This window comes from Aulostomus chinensis, chromosome 16 (assembly GCF_037954235.1).
Source record: "Aulostomus chinensis isolate RoL2024-O1b breed Wild chromosome 16, RoL_Achi_v1.0, whole genome shotgun sequence".
Classification (NCBI taxonomy): Eukaryota; Metazoa; Chordata; class Actinopteri; order Syngnathiformes; family Aulostomidae; genus Aulostomus; species Aulostomus chinensis.
In genome coordinates this window covers 19,387,782-19,408,406 of record NC_141335.1, presented here as the reverse complement: position 1 = coordinate 19,408,406, position 20,625 = coordinate 19,387,782, and the positions used below count along the sequence as shown (strand labels likewise).

The window sequence follows — 20,625 nt, the reverse complement described above, 5'->3', positions numbered from 1 at the left end:
ATTTAGTTCAAGGATTATAATGGGACTCAACATAAAGAACACATAAATGTATATTTCATATTTAACAATTTAAAGAGCGAGAATTTCCTTGGGTCTTGAAACCGGTGCAGGATGATTTATGGTAGAAAGATCGCGTTTACGACCGCTGTCACTAAGTAACAGGACTCCTAGCTACTCGCTGCATGCGTCAACAGGAGTGGACAGTAATTAGCTAAAACGCGCGTTTTTCTTAAAACAACAACAAAAACCTGTATTCTTACAGTTTACAACTAAGCCTTCACTTGCGAAGAAGCCTGATGATACATTTCTAAACCGGTGGTGTGGGTAAATAAACGAATGACTATGCCAAGTAACGCTAGGTTTTAACTGCTAGCTGGTGGGTATGGTTGTAGTTGATTGAAGCAGTGCTGCCTTAACGACATATCGGGAAAGTGGTCGGTTGGATTGAATGTACGACAATGTTTCTTACTGACACATCATTAAAAGTCGTTTTACAAATTACTTCAGTCGAAAAAATTAATTGACCGAAACGAACCGAATTGACGCTACAAACCCGTGCATTACAAATGGGAGGAAGAGAACAGACTCGGGATACACAATGTTTTACTTAAACGTTAAAGATCACCCTGTCATCATGTGACTTATTTTATATAAACAATAGCATGGTCACCCATTTAAACAGTTTAGCAATGCTACGCGTCTGACGGTATCGCTAGTGGATTTGAAGCGCAATGTGGAACTTGATAGAGAAAATTACGAGGAGTGCCTGAATGCATCAGATCCCGTCCCGCAAACTTAGCTAGCAGTAGCTCAGCGGTTAGCTCGCCGGTGGGAGAAGACCGCAGCATCAGTATCATCCAAACACAATGACGTAAAAAAAAAACCCGTAGTTTAGTTTTCTGCATGAGACAACGGGAGGGAACATCTGGCACCAGTTAAGTATGTTGCCTCTGTATTATTTTTTTTTCTTTTGAATATGTGTGTTAGAGAAGCTGCTGGTTTATTGTGATGGTGATGATGGTGTGGCTGGGAGGAGCAGAGGGATTCGGCCTGCACTAGCATCACTACTACTCACATCTCCACTGACTTGCTCTTTTTAGACATCGTGCAACATTTTTGAAAAAATCTAGTATTTTTTTTAATTATGAAACCTCCACAGACTTTTTTAGGATCTGATAACACGCTATGTATTTAGTGTAAGAAAAGAATGGTAACTTTGACCTCCAGTGAATGTAGCAATGATACTTCTCAATCACCACCGTTATTAACATCTGACATACAATCTTGAATCAGTTATGTGTGTTGACAAATGGGTTAGTATGACAGCTTGAAATAAATTGTATAGAAACTGACCAAACTGAGTGAGAGACATTCTCTATTGTGAGCAGAGCTTAACGCATCAGTTTTCACGCACCCTACTAATAATAGAAACATATTTATTTTTACTTTACTTTAAATGAGGTGACTCTCTCTCTCTCTGATGAAAATGTTACAAAATGCCCATTAACATGTATTTTTCAGTATATACAAGTATAAAACACAAGTATATATAAATATAAAACTCTTATTTAAAACTGTTTTGAAAAGTGCTGTCTTAATATTGTTATGATTATTATTATTAATATATTCCCATTTCATTTCTGTGTCAGATTAATATCTACAATTAATGGTTTCTTCATTGGACAGAGGAAATGTTTGCTTTTATGCTATCAATTAAATAGTTGATGATCAATTTTCCGATAAGAAAGTTGTTCTACTTAATTCAGTATGACAGTTAGCTCATGGATATTCGTTGTTGACCTCCTGCCTCTTTTATAATGTCTTGGCAGAGATGAGCCGCTTCTGCTCGGATAACAACAATTTTCCTTATGACAACAACGTTCTGGTTCTGGACATGGTGCTGGGCTCCCTGTGGGGGGTGCCCCAGCCCATAAACTGGGACAATGTAGCCAAGCTAGTCCCAGGATTCACTCCCAAGGAGGTAACTGGAATCCTGGGTAACTATGAATGCTTGCATCATACCACCCTACTGTGTGTCATCCGTGCCCCCCTCCTCCATCCATCCTCCCATCTCTGATTCCATGGTTCAAAAACATCACATCACCACAAAATATAACACCTCGGCCTCGGCTTTGATGTTTCAGTGTGCCCATCGCTTTGAGGAGCTGAAGAGCACTGGTGGTTTCCCTCATGTGGACAACCAGTGTAACACCCTGACAGTAGGAAGCACCTCTCCATCTCATGGCCTAACCACAGTGCTGGACACTGGGGAGGAGGTGGAGACAGGAGGCAGCCAGACCACTGGTAAAGTTACTGGTAAATAAGATTAATTTAAAATGAGTCTTTTCCATTTACTGTATTGCTATAAAACTAGTTACTGTGTTTTGATTTGATTTTGGATATGTCCTCCTTTTGTTTTTGTGTATGCAGGCACTAAATCAACATCCTCAGGAAACAATCGCGCTATAGAGAAGAAAGAGAAAAGAATTTCAGCAGAAGAGGATGAAAAACCTCTGAAGCCCCGAGAGTAAGTTAGGACAACTCATCTTTCTTCTCTACTAAGGTGTCTTTCACACCTCTCGTGGATACCTTGCAGTTTATTGCTGGAGTTCCAAAGGCCGGTGCAAGTGCAACACAGTTTTATTTTGTTCTTCCCGCAGTTTCTAACCACAAAGGGGGAATTTTAGTTGACGAACCTCATGCCTTTCTTGCCATATTTTTATTAGTATGTACTACTCACCTTCTGCTCTCCAAACTCCTGCAATTGTACTTCTGAAACTGTTTATTCAATTGTTATAGGCTGAGTTTAAAAAAAAATCTGTTTTTTTTTCCCACTCTCTCCTTGCTGTCCAAATGTGGCATGGTGATACACAAATACGCTTTCACGCCAGTCAAAAAGATCCAGACTATAAGATGAAGCTCAGGTGTGGAAGTAACTGAAGTGGTGTTTTTTATAGCAGTGAAACACACTTACACCCGTATTCCGCACACACTCACACCTGCTCTGTCTACCCTAAAGTGATACACCTTCTGTTTCCACACAGTCCCAACATGGTCATTCATGTGTGTGATGAGACCAAGAACTTGAAGCAGGACTTCACCTGTCCCAGAGATCTTCTCATCAAAGAGATGCGCTACTTTGCTGAGTATTTGTCAGTAGACACTCAGAGGTGGGAGGAGGTGGACATCTCTGTTCACTGTGATGTTCAGATCTTTGACTGGCTCATGAACTACGTCAGGAGGAATTCTGCCGGAGAGGGAAACAGGGACAAGCCCAGACTAGGTAGGATCATAGATGCTGTTACTTACTCATGTTTAGTTGACGAATGGTGCTTGTCGCCATATGTGGTGTGTGTTTGGTGGGTCACTGGCTGTGTGTTTGGTGTTGTCAGGGTTTGCTCGGTTGGTCATGTGGTGTTTGTTGGTTACAGAGCCCAGCAATGTGATCTCAATCCTGATCTCCTCCGAGTTCTTGAAGATGGATACATTAGTAAGTGTCGTGATGTGCTGTTCGTGGTGATGCATTTTGGCCCCTCGTTTTTCCTGACGTTGCTAAAAGAGCTTGCATGTTTAACTTGGGTTCTTGGATTTTATCTTTATGTGACAATTTTGCTGTGAGAGTAATAAACTTTCAAAATTCAGGAAAAACATGAGGCCCGTAATTGCCTGGGTGTTTGTAGTGTATGTACGTCTTTATCCTCGTAATATGTTCAGACAGCAGTATCATTTTGTCCTGGCTCAGGTGGAGGAGTGTATCCAATACTGCCACAGGCACATGAGTGCCATCGTGGCCACACCCTGCAACATGAACTGCATCAACAGCAACCTGGCTACACGCATCGCAGAGCTATTCAACCACAATGAGGCAGACGACATCCGGGACAAAAAGGACAAGTTCAAGAGGTAAGGGGAACACATATGAAGATGGAGAGAGAGAGAGAGAGAGAGAGAGAGAGAGAGAGAGAGAAGTGCAAGACTTGTAATGATGAGTCATGAAGAAGTAAAACTTTTCTGCCTTCCTTTATTTCCTCTCTTTTTCAAAGCAAATTATTTCAAAAGAAGATAGAGCGTCTCTTTGATCCAAACTACCTGAGCCGAGATTCACCAAGGAACGCCTCAACGCTCTACAGGTGAGTAGAAGAGATAACTGCAAGATACTAGAGTGTAGCAAACACTGTGAGCCCAGTGAATATGACTCCACCCTTTTACACTGATGTGAGATACTCCTCCACCATGGAGGTCATGTGTTTCGGTGATATTTGTCTCTCAAGAGAAATATGCAACAATCAGAGCGATTCTCACCAAACCTGGTAGAGGGTTTCAGTGTGGGCCAAGGAAGAATCTGTTCGGTTTCAGTTCAAATTAGTCATAGTGCCGCCGTGTGGCAGCTAGAAATTATGTAACAAATATTTTGTAACTTTGACAAACTCCTCCTACAGGGTCCTTCACAGTTTTGTTTAGTCTCAACTCGAAGACATCTACAAGCTGAATTTAATTCACAGTCATAGTGCTACCTCGTGGTTACAGAAATGAAGCCCGATGTAACAAAATAACTGGATTTACATTCAAACGGCACGGTGTTGTCATCATGTGATGTACAACAACATCATGTATACTAAGTGTGTGCTCTCTAGCACCACCTGGGTCAGGCTGAGTTTGATGTAGTGGAGGTAAATAATCTCCTCTGCCTTGTACTTCCTAGTTGTTTTCCATCATTCTAAATTATAAGGATTAAAGGACTAAATTGTGTTTGGCACATTAATACAAAAGGTCTTGAATGTAACTGGATGAACCCTGCAGAGACTCTGGGTTAACATCAGCTTATCTGTCTGAGCTTGTTGGCCTTGTTCTTTGTGTGTGTGATCTCAGGTGTGGTCTGTGTCTGAAGCTGCTGACCAAAGACACAGAGAGGAAGATTTCTTGTGTACCAGGGAAAATCAATGTTGACGCTTGTGGAGACATCATCTATACACACTCCAGGTGCTACAGAAGCTCAAAAATCGAGAGGTCCATCCTGTATATTGGACACATTTATCAAGTACCTATTATGTGGGTGTATGTGTGTCCATTTTCAGACAGAAGAATTGGGATGTGCATGACTACATCACCAGTCTGTATGAGGAACTCAAGTCCTGGGTCCTGGTTTACTGGAGGATCTGGGGTACCATCAACTTCCTCACCTGCTCCCGGTGCCAACAGGTTAGGGGGAATAAGGGTTTCTGTCTGTCTGTCTGTGTGACTCATATCTGTATAAAGCTAATAGTGAGAAAATAAGCTCATATTGCCCAATATATGAAATAAGAGATGGAGAGTCAATGTGGATTCTGTACTTTTGACATACAGTATTTAACAAGTATTGTTTATGCATATGTGTGTGTACGTATGTTTGTGTGTGTGTGTGTATGCGTACATGCATGCTCGTGTGTGTGTAGGAGTTTGTGTGTGCAGAGCTGACCCATTGCAAATACCACCCGGACAGTGTGCTTTACCCTGGTGTGGGTGCAGAGAAAGGCTGGCAAGGTGCAGGAATCTACCCTTGCTGTAACCAGAGGGTTCTCCGCTTTGACCCCACTGGAATGCCAAAGGTGAGGACACACACACACACACACACACACACACACACAAACACACTTTGCCCTATTGTATCGAAAAGGATCAGGAAAACTCAGATACTAGGTGTATGTGTGTGTTCAGGGCTGTAAGATGCGAGACCACATTGTGAACATGCCTGATGAGGAGAACTGTGATGAGGTGACCTTGGCCCAGACCCGAGTCTTGAATGACCTGCTGCTGCACAGAGACGCAGTGTGTTTGTCCAACATTCCACCTGCAGATGGGTGAGCATAAGTGTGTGTGTCTGTGTCTGTATGTCTGTGTGTCAGTATTTCATAGTGCCACCTACTAAACATTCTGATGGAATTCATTCTCGTGTGTATATGTCAGGGCTGCAGAGTGTTCAACCAGTGCAGAGAAGGACTGTGATGTTCTCTTGGAGCCAACCCTCCTTGGCCCTCTGAGAGGAGACGCCAGTACTGTGAGTCTATCTAGCTGTATTTGTGTGTCTTTCCCTTCTCCTCCTTTTCTGCTTCTGACTTCTGCCGCTTTCTGTTTTTAACCAGTTTTCCCTTTTGAAAAACTGGAGTCTGCAACTGGTAGGACTTCTCCCTCTTACCCTTCATTATATCTGCATACATTCTGCTATTGGATCATCTTGGCAAAGAAACTGCAGATTTTATTTGGATCAAATAATAAAAGTGGCTTCTAAAATCAGGGTTGGCACAATGTTTGATTTCATTCAAAACAAACCTGCAACCTTGGCAAAATATCCAGCTATAGAGGAAAACCCATTAAAAAGTTCCAATGTTCGTGAATCTGTCTTAAACATAATGACAGAGATCTCTACAAAGCTAACGTCCTGCCCCTCATCCTGACTTGGGACAATATGAGGATCTGCTGCCCCCACTGGCTGGATGAATGTGTTGCCTGTCTTCGGTAGATTTTGCACATATCTAGAGCTAAAAGCCCTGTAGAGGCCTCTGAGGGGGTGTAGACCACATTAATACCCCTAACCTGTGAGAATACACCCTAAGGGCCTATTTCTTTACCATTTCTGCTGTGTTTCAATGGTGAAGGTCTATTCAATGTTAAGTTTGCATCTTTTGAGCAAATCGTCAAAAAAATGTTTCCATATTTGTGGAAAATAATAGCTACAAACTGCTTCCCTTTATATGCCCCACATTCCGTTAGCGCCTCTTTTCAAGCTCAGTTCAGACTCTCTAAATACAGAATATATAACCTTAAACAACACCAACAGCTGACCTTAAATCACCCCAAAAAAATTAGAACTTCCAGTAAACATTCCAGATGCAGAAAATTGGATCCTCATCATTCATTTGTCAATGGTTTGCTGTTGTGCAATTAAAGCTATTACCATGCGTGTTTCACATGCTGTTAGAGAAAGTTGAATTCTCAAATTAATCTGACTAAAATCAAATCATGGCCAAATTAAATGAAATTTTATTTCTGAACAGAACACGACCCTCATTTGATCTCAGCTCAATGTTTCTTTAATAGACTTTGAATTTAGGTCCACAGATGCTGGCGTGTTTGCTATGTGTGATGCAAAAGGTGAATATGAAGATTGCCACCAGCTGTAAGGCAGCATACCGCCACCTACTGGAGGTGGACATGCTTTAAATAAATGAATCAGTTCCTCCACACCCGTGTGTATACATGAACAGTAGCCAGTAGTCCATTTAAATATTCTGTCTGCAACTGTGCATGTAAACACACTCATTGACTCCATGTTGGAAGGCTTTGCTGTTTCAATTAGGATGTGTGATAGATGCTTGCACACTCCTGCTAGCTGTTATCTCCAGTGTGTTTGTGACATTAAAGTGAAAGATGCTGCTGTTCTTCATCCTACTAATTTTCATTTGGTCATGCAGATTACCACCATCTCCAGCTAGATGCTCCCTCTAAGTGTCTATTTGCAACCAGGCAGCCAATGATTTCATTATGTCTTTGTTTGTGAAAGTGTGAAAAATGAGTCATTGTAATGTAGTAGTGCAGGTCTGGGGGATTGTCGGGCTGTAAATCAGGAGTAAAAGCACCCTGTCCTTCCAGAGGCAGCAGTCCCTGCTTTCTGAGGATGAGGAGTACACCACTGGCTCTGAGGTCACTGAAGATGAGGTGGGGGACGAAGAGGAGCTGTCTAAGAAACAAGGTGTAGTGGAACACTAAGTATCTCACATACTTGAAGTGAGTGACACACTGAGACACACAGCACAGACGAAGCTGGTGTAGCAGGTAAAAAGGCCAAATTTTTAGAAAAGCAGAAACCCAGTGAGTGAGAGGTTTTTGATTGTTCTGCTTTCGATAGCGCTGTTGAGGCACCCAGTGGAGGGTCATCAGGGGATGAAGGTCACCTGAGTCTTGCAGACCAAAAAAATTATTTATGGAACACTTGTACATTCTTAAAGCTTGCAAACTTGCTGTTGTTTTCCTACTGTCAGTCTTAATGCTAAGCTAGGCTGAGCTAGGCTATGCTCGGCTAGCGTAACGACATTACTTTTATTATCTCTTCACTTAATTACAGATCGGCATTAAAGACTAAATGATCGCAGTCATGACGAGAACAGTAATATCAAGGTTTATGACAGGACAGCGAAAGTTAAAAGGTCATTTGTGCATTCATGCTGAAACAAAAACTGAATGGCATCACTCTTCACGAAGCCTCCGGGTTGTTCATCCTCCACCGTGACTAATCACCTCTGACGTCAAACCGGATGTCACGTTTCAGCGCAGTTGCTGCAAGCTGCTTCACTCTTGAGCTTTGAATGGTTTAATAAGGACAGTCAAGTGAGGCCAGACAGTGAAACCTGCTTCTATTTATAGCTCATCACCTCACCGCTACATCGGTATCGCGTCTACTTCAGAAGCTTCACATTGTTCTGAAGTGAGTAACAGTTTGTCTGTGTGGCCAGCAGATGGTGTCATGTTGCTGTATTTGTGTTTGCAGCTGCCAAGAAGGCAAAAAAGACCCACAGACCTCTGAAGAAACAAATGTCCTCACCGAACTTCCAACGCAAAGACAAAGCAGAGAAAGTGGGTGACGTACTGGCTTTCATCACTGTAATAAGAGCACACGGCAGGTTTTGTCTGATTTCAATGTGTGTTCTGATGTTTTACATATCTGATTATTTTCTTCCCGCAGTCACAGTCCAGGGACAACACACCTTTCACGTGAGTTAAACATCCTGCATCTGTAGAGGGAGCCAGTGGTCAAATTTCTATCCAGATCGGGAATTTGAACCAAATAGTCTGAAAATTAATAAAAGAAAACGCAACTCGTCACCCTCCTAAAATAATCACCTCACTCATTTTTTTTTCAAGCTTTTCAGAAAATACAAAAAACTGGAGACAAATATCATCATGAGGAGTTGTTTTAGGCAAATAAATGTCCAAAAAGTGACAGCCAATTATTTTAAGAAGGCGACGAAATATAAGCACATTTTCTTCCATTAAATTGTCATGCAAATATCTGGAGTTTATCACTAAAGGGTGGAGTTAATTTAATCTTGCTGAGTGATTTTTAGGGGGTTGTATTTCTTGAATATATTGAAGATCCTCCATGATGTGTGGAAGGTGGATGGTTTGTGGGTGTTAGGGATTCCGCATCATGGAGTAGCGTTGATCGTACACAGCTTTGATCGATTTTGCCTTTGGTTTCCTGTAATGCCTGGATGTCCATATTTGCTTCAGTGTAATGAAAGTTGCTCATGTTTTATTAATCTGGTTTTGATCTTCAAGAGGCCGTCTGGAGGTCAGTGAGGTCGATATAAAGTTGTTCTTTGCACAAACTTCAGTGCTCAGTAAGAGTTAAGACCTGGTTTTCCTGAAACCAGCTGGCTCATCTCTGAGTACTTTGTCTACTGCTGGTGTGATTCTCTGTATGAAGATCTGGCAGAACGAGAAGTTTGATGCCCCTCCAGTTGGATGGTGCACCCCTCTTTGGCATTTTAACAATCACTCCTTTCGTCCAGTCTGATGGGATCTTCCCTGTCACCCAGATGATAGTGCAGAGTGGAAGAATAATATTCACATCCAGTTCTGGATCAGCTTTGAAGAGATCTGTATTTGTAAGAGCCCAGGAACTTTTATGGCTTTGATGACTTCTGCTCTTTTTGGAGGTTAGATATTGATGCCTAGGACAAAAAAAAAGAAAGAAAACGGTTGATCTTATATGAACACTGATTCAACTTAAGGCAAAATAAGTGTGTACACACAGTTTTAACACACAAACTGGTCAATCCCCACAGACTATTGGCCCTGACCCTGGGGACTTAAATACACGCTGCACTGGAATTTAATTTCTCCCATAAAAACACATAAAAAAATCATTAAATACCATTAAATATTTTTACTTGTGGTGTAGATGATATTGAATAAGCTACTGCGGCACCGGTGATGAACTGATTTAATCAGTAAAAAGATACATTCCACTGCAAATTAAATCTACAAATATTTCATGCACACTTTATAGCCAGACTCACATAAAACTGAAGAAAGTATTTTATTTTTATTGCATTGTTTCTTAAGTTCCTTTCATGTGTTGATGGAAATATGGCGTGTGTTTTTCAGTGTCCCCTGACCATGTGGAAATTAAATAAATATTGGCTTACTGGGCCTTGGTGAATCTTGATGACGCTGTTGCTGTTTGTCTGCTTTGTAGAGTCAGCATTCAGAAAAGTAAGTGGGACAGTTCTCGTTCCCTGAGGTACAACCAGGACGCGCAGCGGGAGGAAGGTGAAGAGAATATTTTTACACACCTAATGTTCATACCAACTTACCTCTGTGTTCTTATCTTTTTTCCCTACTATTTTTTTTTTTTCCAGACCAGCGTCGCATGGTAGAGATCATTGGTCACCTGACCAAAATGCGGTTTGGAGACCAGGAGCAAAACAAATCCAAGGATACTAAAGAGGTTCATGTCCTAACGTTTGAGCAGAATAATCCAACATCCTGGGTCATGACTGCTGCTGAACTGTCCTAGTTTTTTGCACCTGTGTTTTTGTATTCAATATGTGCGCGTGTGTGTGTGAACATGTGTGTGTTGCTGTTGCAGCCGGCGGGGGGGATCTACTCCCGGCTAGAAGTGCAGTTTAAGAGCACCTCTCAAAGCAGACAGAATTCAGAAAAGACACCCAGGTGATCTTCATTTCTCCCTCTTTCTCACACACACACACACACACACACCTCATCACCATTTTTTAACGAACCATTTTCCCCTTCTCTGGGCCTGCAGATCTAAAATGCGCTATGCTCAGATCCGGACAACCTAGAAGAGCCAGCTGCCGTGATGACGAGTCCATGGAGCAAAGAAGAAGAGCTTTTCTGTCAGGGCTCAGTAACAGTAACCCAACGCCTGACCAGCAGCTCCCAGCATGACCAACACTCATAACCCAGCTGTGCTTCGGCCCTCGTCAGTTGTCCCCTCTCTTCCCAACTCAGGTGACTGCACTTGGATCACCATGTTTTGCATCCCGTGTCACTCAGCTTGCGGTTGTTTGTGCAGCTGTACTCATGCCCTTGAAAAACAAGGAGCAGCCTAGATCCGGCTCAGCTCTGCAAACGCACTCGCACTGGAGGACTCAAGTGATTCTTTAGGATTATTTTTGGATCCCCAACAATTGGGGGTCTCTATGACTACACAAGAAAAGCAGATGTATTCTTCTTCAAACGATATTTTAGCTGTTAGCATCCAGTAAATCCGGATCAAAACAAAAAAAATCAGTGGAAGATGTTAAAATAATCAGCTGTAGGTAAAACATAGGTCAGCGGTGGCGGGTCCCAGTCCGCCTGTGTCTGCTCACTATCAGCTAGTTCTACTAGAGATGTAGCTCTAGTCATTTCTGTCGGTTGTAGAACATGGCTGTACTCTTCTGTACTGGGACCAATAAATATGAATTAACTGCAGCCTGATTTTTGCTGTTTGTTTTCATTCTTGTCATTGTCCACTGGGTGGTGGTACATGACTGTGTAGTTGACTCAACTGTCAACTTTACCCCAGTTTGAGCACAAGCTGCCGCCTCTGCTCCACCTGTCAGACAGGTGATGTCCAAGAACTGAGCCAGGAGAATATTAACATTTTTAGCAGGATGTTCATCATGCCTGGCTGACCAAAACAAGAGTGTTGTCGGAAGAGTGGGAGTCCTGGATAGAGAGCGGTGTCGAGCACCTCCTCTGTCTGAGATTTGCTAACCTGTCTAACTTACTCACGGGGTATTAATAACCCCATTTCCTTGCAGCGTAGATGGAGTAGTCGTGGTCGGCAGGCGCGGGCTACCCCAGCTGTTCCCTCTTCTCCTCGACAGCAGATGCCGAGAATGGCTGAGGATCTCTGGATCAGGGTCAGAAAGGGAGCGAGGGGCATCTAGTTACTATCATGGTCCCAGAGAGGTGGTCAAATATACAAGCAAAGATTTTAATCAGGACCACTGCAGATACAGAGCTTCTGATTTCCAGGTTAGACATGAAATCACTGCAAAATTCCCTTATTTACTGTTCAATATTCACACGCCGTCTTCAGTGGTTGCAACGGAGCAAGCGGCTTGATGGGATTGTATCAGATGAGCGTTTCAACTCTCAGTGGCAAAGCGTCATCATAAACCTTTAATGTAATCCCAGTATGTTGACAGGTATTAGTGGCAGGGTCCGTTTACGCAGCGCCATTGCTCACCAGAGATGTGTGAGTGGAAGAAAAACCGTATGTGTGACAGGAGACATCCATCATCCATCACCATCCACGTGCAGGATTTATGAGCTGCAGTTCCATAAAACTAGCAGCAGATTATCTGTCGTACTGAGAGGTGTTGCTGTTTTTTTCTCCTTCCCATTTATTTACATGAATTTGGAGTGAAAAAAATATGGAGTTCAGGTCCAAATTTCTTCTTTTTTGTTAAGACCTAAATTACAATTTTGATGTAATTTAAATATCTAAATATCACTTTTGCAGCTGGAGAATGTTCAGTCACAAGAGTTAAACACACGCAAATGAAACTCTCAGGCTTGATGCCAATCTGCGATCCCTTCATTGTCTAGCGGTGAGTGGTAATGTTTTATTTTCGTAAGCATTTAATTTTTCAATTCCTAGTTAGATCATCTTGGTGTGGAGTGTGTACGTGATTTAGTCAGTGTCTTGTATTTGGAAGAGTTACTACGCTGCAACGTTCTGAAGAGAAGAAATGTTGGCAAAGACAGGGTTATAAAATTCTCAACTTTAATCAGTTCAAAAAGTTCACAACAAATTTAACACCTTGAAAGGGAGATTTGCCATTAGAGATTGGGGACTTATTTGGATTTATACATTCTTTTCCTAATTCAACTCATTGGCAATTCATTTGCTCTGTGGACAAAAGGCCTTTTGTTTGATTATTTGGACAGAACTCAAACAGGTACAAATGAAAAATGCAAAAATACAAAATTAAATGTAAACCCGGTTTTATTTTCGTTTTGCTCTAAAGGTAGTGTCGTGGAGCACTACGGCACGGTAAACAATCTAAATTAGTACAATTCAAACACTTGAAAGCCATCTGAGTTAAACAGGAGTTGTTATGAAGATGCAACCAACCAAGAGCCCATAAATACCTCTGCCACTTCCTTAAAACGTCCCATAATGAAGGCTCACAAATGAGCAACAATCCTCTTAGAGGAAAACAAAACGCTGATGTCGACTAGGCGACAGCACACACGCACACACACACACACACACACACACACACCCACAACAAAAAGAACCAATAGAATAAAAGGAAAAAAAATGTTCCCATGGTATTAAAGATGCTATACAATTGGGATGATATGCACATATTCAGTTTTGCCTTCCCCCAAAATAAAAGCGGCCCGGCAGTGCCGAGCAGTTTTCCAGGTTCAGCAGAACTGGTGAGCAAAAGATGCCGATTCACATCGTCACATCTTTTAACCTTCTTTTATTCTCCGTTAGATTCACATTCTCCCACCGTGCTGTGGGGCCTCGTCGCCTCCTGACTGCCATCATACAGCTCTAGAAGCCACTATTGCCGACTCAACACTAAAACCCTGCTCAGACTGTATATATAATATATTTATATATAAACAAATACATGGGAAAAAGAGAACAAGGGAAGTGGAACAAAGTAAAACAAGATGGTTAACTTCTCCTTATGGTTAAAACCTCATCATGCAGGTCTCGGGTGGGTGGGTGGGGGGGGCCCGACCGACAAAATGCAAGCTGGGATTAACAGTTCTGGAAAGATATTACACAAAAAGTCTCCATAGAAAACGTACATTATGTAAAAAGGGCCACAGGGTGACGCGGTAATCATTTACATGTTATTGGCATTGTTTTGGTCAACAAACATCCAATGGGGTCACCCCGTTCTGCAGAGGGGGAGGGGCCTCCCACCACACTCAAGTGCCTCTCTTGGGTTTTGTTGTGTTTGCTGTGGTTAGGGATTTGTTTGTTTGTTTGTTTGGAGTACTGTACAGTTTGGTTGAGGTGGTGCTCAGTCACACATCTCCTCTGGGATCTCATGGGGGTTCAGGATACCAGGTACCGACATCTGGATCTTGTGTTTTTCCTCTTGGGCCTGACGCAGTGATGCCTCCCTCTCCTCCAAGAACAGATCCGAGGTGTCCTCGCCAGCAAACTCCTGCAAGATAGGCAGACAGACAGAGTCAGACTGTGACAGACAGAAGAGCAGCAAACCATCCATCCATCCATTTTCCACCGCTTTGCTGTTAAGGGTCACAGGCAGGGCTGGAGCCTATCCCAGCTGCCTTCGGGCGAGAGGCGCGATTCACCCTGGACAGGTTGCCAGTCCGTCACAGGGCCAACACCTACAGACAGACAACCATTCACACTCACAGCCACACCTACGGTCAATTTAGAGTATCAATCAGCCTCGTCCCCTCTTGATGTCTTTGTGCTGTGAGGTGAGAGTGCGAGCCTCAAACCAGAGGAGTTCCAATTCTTTATTTTTTTTTATTGTGCTATAAGTTGCTTCACTCTGCTCAGTGCAGCACAAATACATTTTTTTTTTGCTTTAACTTCAGCATTGGGAGTCAAGTCTGGACAATATGCACAGAGAATCAATCACACTCAGCAGCTGAAAACCAAACAAGTATGCAGAACTGGGTGACAACATCCCACATCAATGTCACTGTTCTGGTCCGACAATAGGCCACCAAAATGCCCTCAAAGTGTGTGTGCACTTTGACGGACTGGCTATGCAGGAGAGCAGGTTATTTATGGAAACGAGAGCTCAGTAGTGAGCTATGCAGCCCCTGATAACCTCTGGTAGAGCAACACACACACACACACACACACACACACACACACACACAGAGGATCTTGTTCCATTTAGTTTAGCAAAGAAATAGTGACCATCCAGGTCATCTTGGTGACATTTTCTCCTCTTGTGCAGTGCCACTGAACAGGCATGATAGGACGACAATGTGTGTATCTCAAGATGTACATTACATACATACATACATACATTAAATCCCTGGATGGCAGCAACTGGTGAATCTGATTAAGGGAGAGGAACTGCCTGTAAGAGATGCTTAACACACCCACAAGGTGGCAGTGATACCACTTTGATTGGTGAACCTCACGTGAAATTCTACTGGCTGGAGGATCATGAGGGTTTAAAGCACTACAACACAAATCTGAGAGGGAGAGCAGAGGCAGCCTGTAAAGGGGCTCAAGCTGGAGCAGAGACCTTCATCTATTATAAGTGGGCACATTCACATGACCTTTATTTCTTCCTAATGAGTGAAAAACTACAGTCTCTGTGTGTTTTTCTTATTATTGTTCTAATGATTGTAAAAAAAAAAATACGTGAAATTTTTATGAAAATCAGAAATCATGGGACAAAAACATGAAAATCATCAGGAGGAGAGGACATACTGTTGTATTATACAACATTAATTGGATCAGTGTGTAGCTGTGAGTGTATTAAAATTACAACTGGAGAGCAAACTACATGCTCTGATGGAAACATCTGAAACATGAATGACCAAAAAAGCTGAAGTTGAAAATGGTGGATGAAACAGAAATTAAGAAAGCGGTTCAAATGAAAGAAACGGTTCAAACTGATGACCGAAGTGAAAATGTTGAGTGACGGATGTGACGTGTCTGTAAATGTCCTGCAACTTAAAGTGTTTCAAATGAAGGGAACCTTTTCAAGGAATGCTTCACCCAAAAAGTGTATTTTGCCTTCAAGTACTCACAAATAAGTGCAGTGAACTCACAAAGGTGGTTTCCCTCCTGCATCACTTCTATGTGATTCAAGAATGCAGACAGAGCCAGCCACATATATTTAGCTTGAAGCTAATGGGGACTGATGGCTTACAGCAGCAAAACTGTCCAAAAATGTCCCTCCATACAAACTGTGAAGTGCATCGTCAAATATAATCCAAGTCTTCCAGCTGTGCACTCAATCGAAAAACATTTTGATTTTGAACAGTTTTTGCAGTTGTTCACCATCAGAAAGACACACATTTGAGTGGGGGATTTCTTCAAGCTGAAGAAGTCACTTAACTTGTCACCTGACATGTCAAAGGTGAAAGCAGGTCAAGTGTCAAGTGGTTTCAGATTTGAAAGACTTTTCCTTACATGGTGGTGGGTGGGCGAGATGCCATCCTCAGCAGCTAGTGAGCAACAAACTGACCTTAATCTGGACCAGGAAGTCCCGAAGGTGCTCCTTGAAGGCAGGAATGTCCTGGTTTAAGCTGAACAGCCCGGTTACAAACACCTTCACTTGAGCACTAAAAGCAAGAGTCAAACACACTTAGAATGACAGACAACCGTGCGTGTGTTTTCAAAAAGTGTGTGGGCTTTTGTGTGTTTGGACTCACTCTTGTAGATGGGGGAAGGCCGTCTTGAGCAGGTTGGCCACATACTCCTGGATGAAAACCTGGTTGTTAGCGGGGGTTGCAGGGTTCAGTGCTATGGTGATCTTCCCCTCCTCTACCAGGTTGAACATGTAGGCCAGGATGGACGCGTGCATTGTCAGACCTGTGGGACAAACACTTGGTAACTCAAGACTCAGTTCTTACCTTATTGAGATGCTTGTGTGTATATGTTCAGTGTATGAACTCACCAGCAGTGTGAGATGTGTCGGTGACCACAGAGAAGATGTGTTGCAGGATATCACAGAAATACGTCTGGTAGAAACTCTGAGCGGCGGTATCCTCCTGCGCCACGTTCTGCAGCATTGTGTAGAGGATCTGTAGACCTGGACACACACACAGTTCCCTTTTTAAATAACAGAACCATTATATCGACACATGCTGTAACAGACACAATTAATCACAGAACATGTGTGTGCGTGTTTTTGTGTGTGTTTGTCTGTCCATGTGGGGATGGGGATCATATTTCTGCCTGTTCAACGAATCAACAGAGTGTGTTTGTGCATGTCGTGTGTGGCACTACATGTGGCACTATCCTCTGCTAACATGTCATCTCTGTACTGTAAAACAACATTAATTAGTGACAGCGCTCTTACCAGTGTCAGCCACGTTCCTCATGGTGTGTTTGAAGGCCCAGATGATGGAGTCCAGGACCAGCTTGAACTGGGCTGGGGGGATGGCAAGGAATGCTGGGAAACAGTGCGAGTTGACAGCTTGGAGAAGGTAGAAGAAGTGGGTCCTGTGTTCAGGATACTCTTCAAAGTTCTGGTGGCAAAAGGAAAATATAAGACATCTGAAGTCAGTTTTTACTGTTATATAATCATAAAGGTTGATGCTGCGGATCAATGAATTTTGCAGCACAAGGGTGGACTATATTTTTATACATCTCTGTTTTCTGGAAGCATTGCACCATTCGGCTAGAAACCTGTAAAAATTTGTGTGCAGGCTTCGATTACTTTTTGGCTACATTCAGAGCAGTGAATTAATGTATCATTATGCTAGTTTTGTTCCAATAGAACAAGGAGTCATTTGGCATCCATGCTGTAGCTGTTGGAACAGTGTACCTGTGAAATGCACCTGAAATAAATATATTTTATCACAGCTTCCCATGTCATTTGTACACAAGACTACAAGTTGCATCTTGAAAGCAGCACAAAACTGCACCACCAGTACCTGTAGGTGTCACCAAATCAACCAGGATTGAAATAAGAATTCTAACTTTGAAGTGATACCTCACCTAAAAATGTATTTTGCCTTTCAAGTATTCACCAAGAGCTGCATTTTTCCCACCTGAATCACTTCTTTGTAACTCCAGAATGCACAAAGAGCCAGCCACTTATTTAGCTTAAAGCCAATTGCAACTCACAGCGAACAGCTACACCAGCAAAACCATTAAACTGCCTTTTTTTCATGCTAATAAAGAAATTGCGGAGTAGCTGGTTACATATTTGCAGTCTCAACTGTCAAATTAATAGTGGTGTCCTGTGGTACCTTGTTGATCATATTTAGGGTGCACTCGAAGACTGCGTCAAAAATCTGGGGTATCTCGCTTGTGATGTGCGCCCCCAGTTTATTGACGATGGTCGCCATGGTGCTTAGGACCTCGGGCTCACGGGCCGCAGGGACATTGCGCTGGTAGTCAATGAGGACAGCATCTAGTAATGGTGGGACAAAGTTCTCTCCAACCTGAAAGAAAACAAGTCAGATGAGCATGGATCAACATACCAAAGACTTGAAAGGCAGAAGGAAAATATTCAGGAGAGGATTCGATAACTAAAGTGAAACTCAAGTGTTAGAAATGTCGGTAAAGTGCAGTGACGCTATGAATATTCATCGCTACGTAGATGAAAATGCCACTGTGTGCCATGAGGAAATGGAATCTTGATATTTGATCTAAAAATACCAACTTCTTTTCTACTGTCAGGTATTTCATGGGCTGTCACAGAGTGTAGTATCATCTCCTTAAGAGTAAAATGATTCCACTGCTGTCTGCTACGGACCAGAGTGGCATTCTGAAATAGTAGTATTCCTCTTCTCCCAGGTGAATTTAGCTTAAAACCTGCTCTGAATTTAAACAGGCTGTTTAGAGTAAAGGTCAGCTGAGGAGTGTTGTCATACATGCACAGCTGTGATACACTTTCTGTAACCGTAATGTGGATTTCACTGCAGTTTCTTTCTCACCATCTGTGGGTCGTTGGATCGGCTGACCCAGCCTGAGATCAGTTTCAGTGTCTCTCGTTTCACCGTCCTCATGCTACGGATCAAAGGCTGTTTGGTCACCATCTCTCCTGCAACACACAGAGGACGAGCATGTTCAACACACGATAGGAGGATGTCCATCTCCCAAATACTGTCAATCATATTAAGCTCTATTTTCATGTGCAGATCACAATATTATCATAAAACATTTTTTTAATTCACAAAGCAATCCACAAAGGGTCATTGTAACCAATATGACAATAATAACTGTAATACTGTTATTTTCTGAGATGGTCTCATACATGGGCTAGACTTCAATGTACATTTGAATTAAAAAACAAAATATTAATTTGGATTTGGAAAAATAAAACATAATACATGACAGACAGGAGTCCCACAAAGTCACTTGCAGTTTGTTGATTGAGTATCGGTCAAGGGATGGAGCGTTATGGGTGAACTGCAGAGGCAGACCGAGAGATCTGCACCCTGAGCCATCTGAGGGGCCTCATTATAAATAAATAAAGCTTTGTTTCATTTTAAAATACTTAGAATTCTGTGAAGCAGAAGACATTCACGGGTCAGGACAAAGTTGTGTGCAAACTATGAAAGTGTGAAGAGGGTTAATGTTTCTCTTTTGACTTTGCGACCAGAGGCACCACAATCAGTTGCATCCTCAAACATGGTGCAGAGACAAATGTACCAAATCAAACTCTACGTTTACTCTCCAAAACAGCAGACTGCATCACATCCACTACAGAAAATGTCAAGCTGACTAATACACTTTGCTGCTGCTCCACAGGTTGCCAAGAAAAGCTGCACAAAGTAACTGGTTGAGAGTTTTTTGCTCCTCTCTGAATCAGTGGCCAAAGAAAGTGCAAAAATCATTGGTAACCATTAGAACCACACCTCATGAGGCATTTCTCAGTCACACACAACCAGAGTCTTGCTAGCCTCCAAACAGGTAATTACTGAATGGCAAAGCACCAGAATAAACAAATGTGTCAGCCCTGCAAATACATTACAACACTGAAATGAACAAGAACTATCAGAGCTGCAGATGACAAGTTCACAAGTGATCTTTCATTTTCAGCTGAGTCACCTCAGCATTATACACACGGAGGATATATGAGGAGTATCTCGGTTTTAGTTTTAAACCTGACAGCTCACACAAAGTCCTGCTGCTGTCAATAATCTGCATATATGCAGTGGATAGATTTGTATATAGATGTTACTGCAGTAATGAGTCAGAAGAGCCTTCAGGTTAGGACTTAGCTTAGTTAAGACAAGTTTAGAAGATAAATATGTGTTTGTCTTCATCCACATCTGTTGGCCAGCAGGACAGTGCAAAAAAGTACTTGGTTGATTGTTATGAAACCTGATGCCGGGGGGAGCATGGGCCGAGGAATTACTGAAAAATTTAGGGTGCAGATTTGAAAATGTTCATTTATGACTCAGTAAGTATTTTACAGACGTAAAATGGAAGTTTGTGGGTGGATGACGAATGTGTCAGTGGAAACGGTTTAAAAAAAATACATCAGTGACATTGTCTGTATTTTTATATTGAATATGTACATCGAAAACTTGATTTCAAAAGGCAGAAGTTGAGATTAAATTCATTACTTAAGAACTGATGTAACATTGAGGGTTAAAATGGACAGAACACAGTCGTAACAGATTAGATTAGAAGAAGTTCTGAGAATCTGCACTTAATTGCTGTTCCTCAGTGAACAGATTTGTGTCTGGATTTAAATAGAAACTGAATTTCAATAACTGAAATTGAAACCGAATGCAGTTTGTTATTCATCATGGTTGATAGAGTCTTTCCATGTAATTACTTCAACATTGAAATTTGGGTTCTATAGGCATATTTCTCTACCTGTGCAAGTCTGGTCTCAACAGCCCTTACAATTTACAGAGAGAAACAAACAGTCAGAGGGGTAGTACAGACAATAAAAAGCCATAAATGTCCAA

The 20,625-nt window shown here is 42.2% G+C and overlaps 2 protein-coding genes across 7 annotated transcripts in view; one reads left to right on the top strand and one right to left on the bottom strand.

The window, feature by feature from the left end:
* The first annotated feature begins 157 nt into the window (after positions 1–157).
* On the top strand, positions 158–11,475 carry sanbr (SANT and BTB domain regulator of CSR). Of its 4 annotated transcripts, none has more exons than XM_086180974.1 (21): positions 158–939; positions 1,830–1,981; positions 2,145–2,304; positions 2,431–2,527; positions 3,045–3,283; positions 3,432–3,490; positions 3,743–3,903; positions 4,044–4,130; positions 4,870–4,980; positions 5,076–5,199; positions 5,433–5,585; positions 5,695–5,837; positions 5,944–6,034; positions 6,120–6,152; positions 7,627–7,726; positions 8,522–8,607; positions 8,717–8,745; positions 10,235–10,308; positions 10,398–10,486; positions 10,628–10,710; positions 10,808–11,475. In XM_086180974.1, exons 2-21 carry the CDS (start codon positions 1,832–1,834, stop codon positions 10,842–10,844), a joined length of 2,106 nt encoding a protein of 701 aa, XP_086037100.1. In that variant the 5' UTR covers positions 158–939; positions 1,830–1,831; the 3' UTR covers positions 10,845–11,475. The 4 variants fall into 4 exon arrangements, with proteins under 4 accessions (XP_086037100.1, XP_086037099.1, XP_086037101.1 ...); XM_086180973.1 differs by having other exon boundaries at positions 2,145–2,316; XM_086180975.1 differs by lacking the exon at positions 6,120–6,152 and having other exon boundaries at positions 2,145–2,316.
* A 1,888-nt stretch (positions 11,476–13,363) lies between these two features.
* Positions 13,364–20,625, bottom strand: part of xpo1b (exportin 1 (CRM1 homolog, yeast) b) — a 30,461-nt gene continuing 23,199 nt past the window's right edge. For all 3 annotated transcript variants that reach the window (XM_086179973.1, XM_086179972.1, XM_086179971.1), the window contains 7 exons: positions 18,637–18,743; positions 17,947–18,141; positions 17,052–17,220; positions 16,647–16,781; positions 16,402–16,561; positions 16,215–16,311; positions 13,364–14,192 (listed from right to left, as the gene is read on the bottom strand). In XM_086179973.1, coding sequence (XP_086036099.1) covers positions 14,046–14,192; positions 16,215–16,311; positions 16,402–16,561; positions 16,647–16,781; positions 17,052–17,220; positions 17,947–18,141; positions 18,637–18,743 — 1,010 coding nt within the window. In that variant the 3' untranslated portion in view covers positions 13,364–14,045. The remainder of the gene's footprint in view (positions 14,193–16,214; positions 16,312–16,401; positions 16,562–16,646; positions 16,782–17,051; positions 17,221–17,946; positions 18,142–18,636; positions 18,744–20,625) is intronic.

What these genes read in the sequence shown, in the direction of transcription:
- sanbr (XM_086180973.1), top strand. Translation starts at nt 1,832, where the DNA reads ATGAGCCGCTTCTGCTCGGATAACAACAATTTTCCTTATGACAACAAC. An exon ending in CAGGGACAAGCCCAGACTAG is followed by an intron (nt 3,284 to 3,431) that starts GTAGGATCATAG and finishes TGTTGGTTACAG; the next exon opens with AGCCCAGCAATGTGATCTCA. An exon ending in ACCCCACTGGAATGCCAAAG is followed by an intron (nt 5,586 to 5,694) that starts GTGAGGACACAC and finishes GTGTGTGTTCAG; the next exon opens with GGCTGTAAGATGCGAGACCA.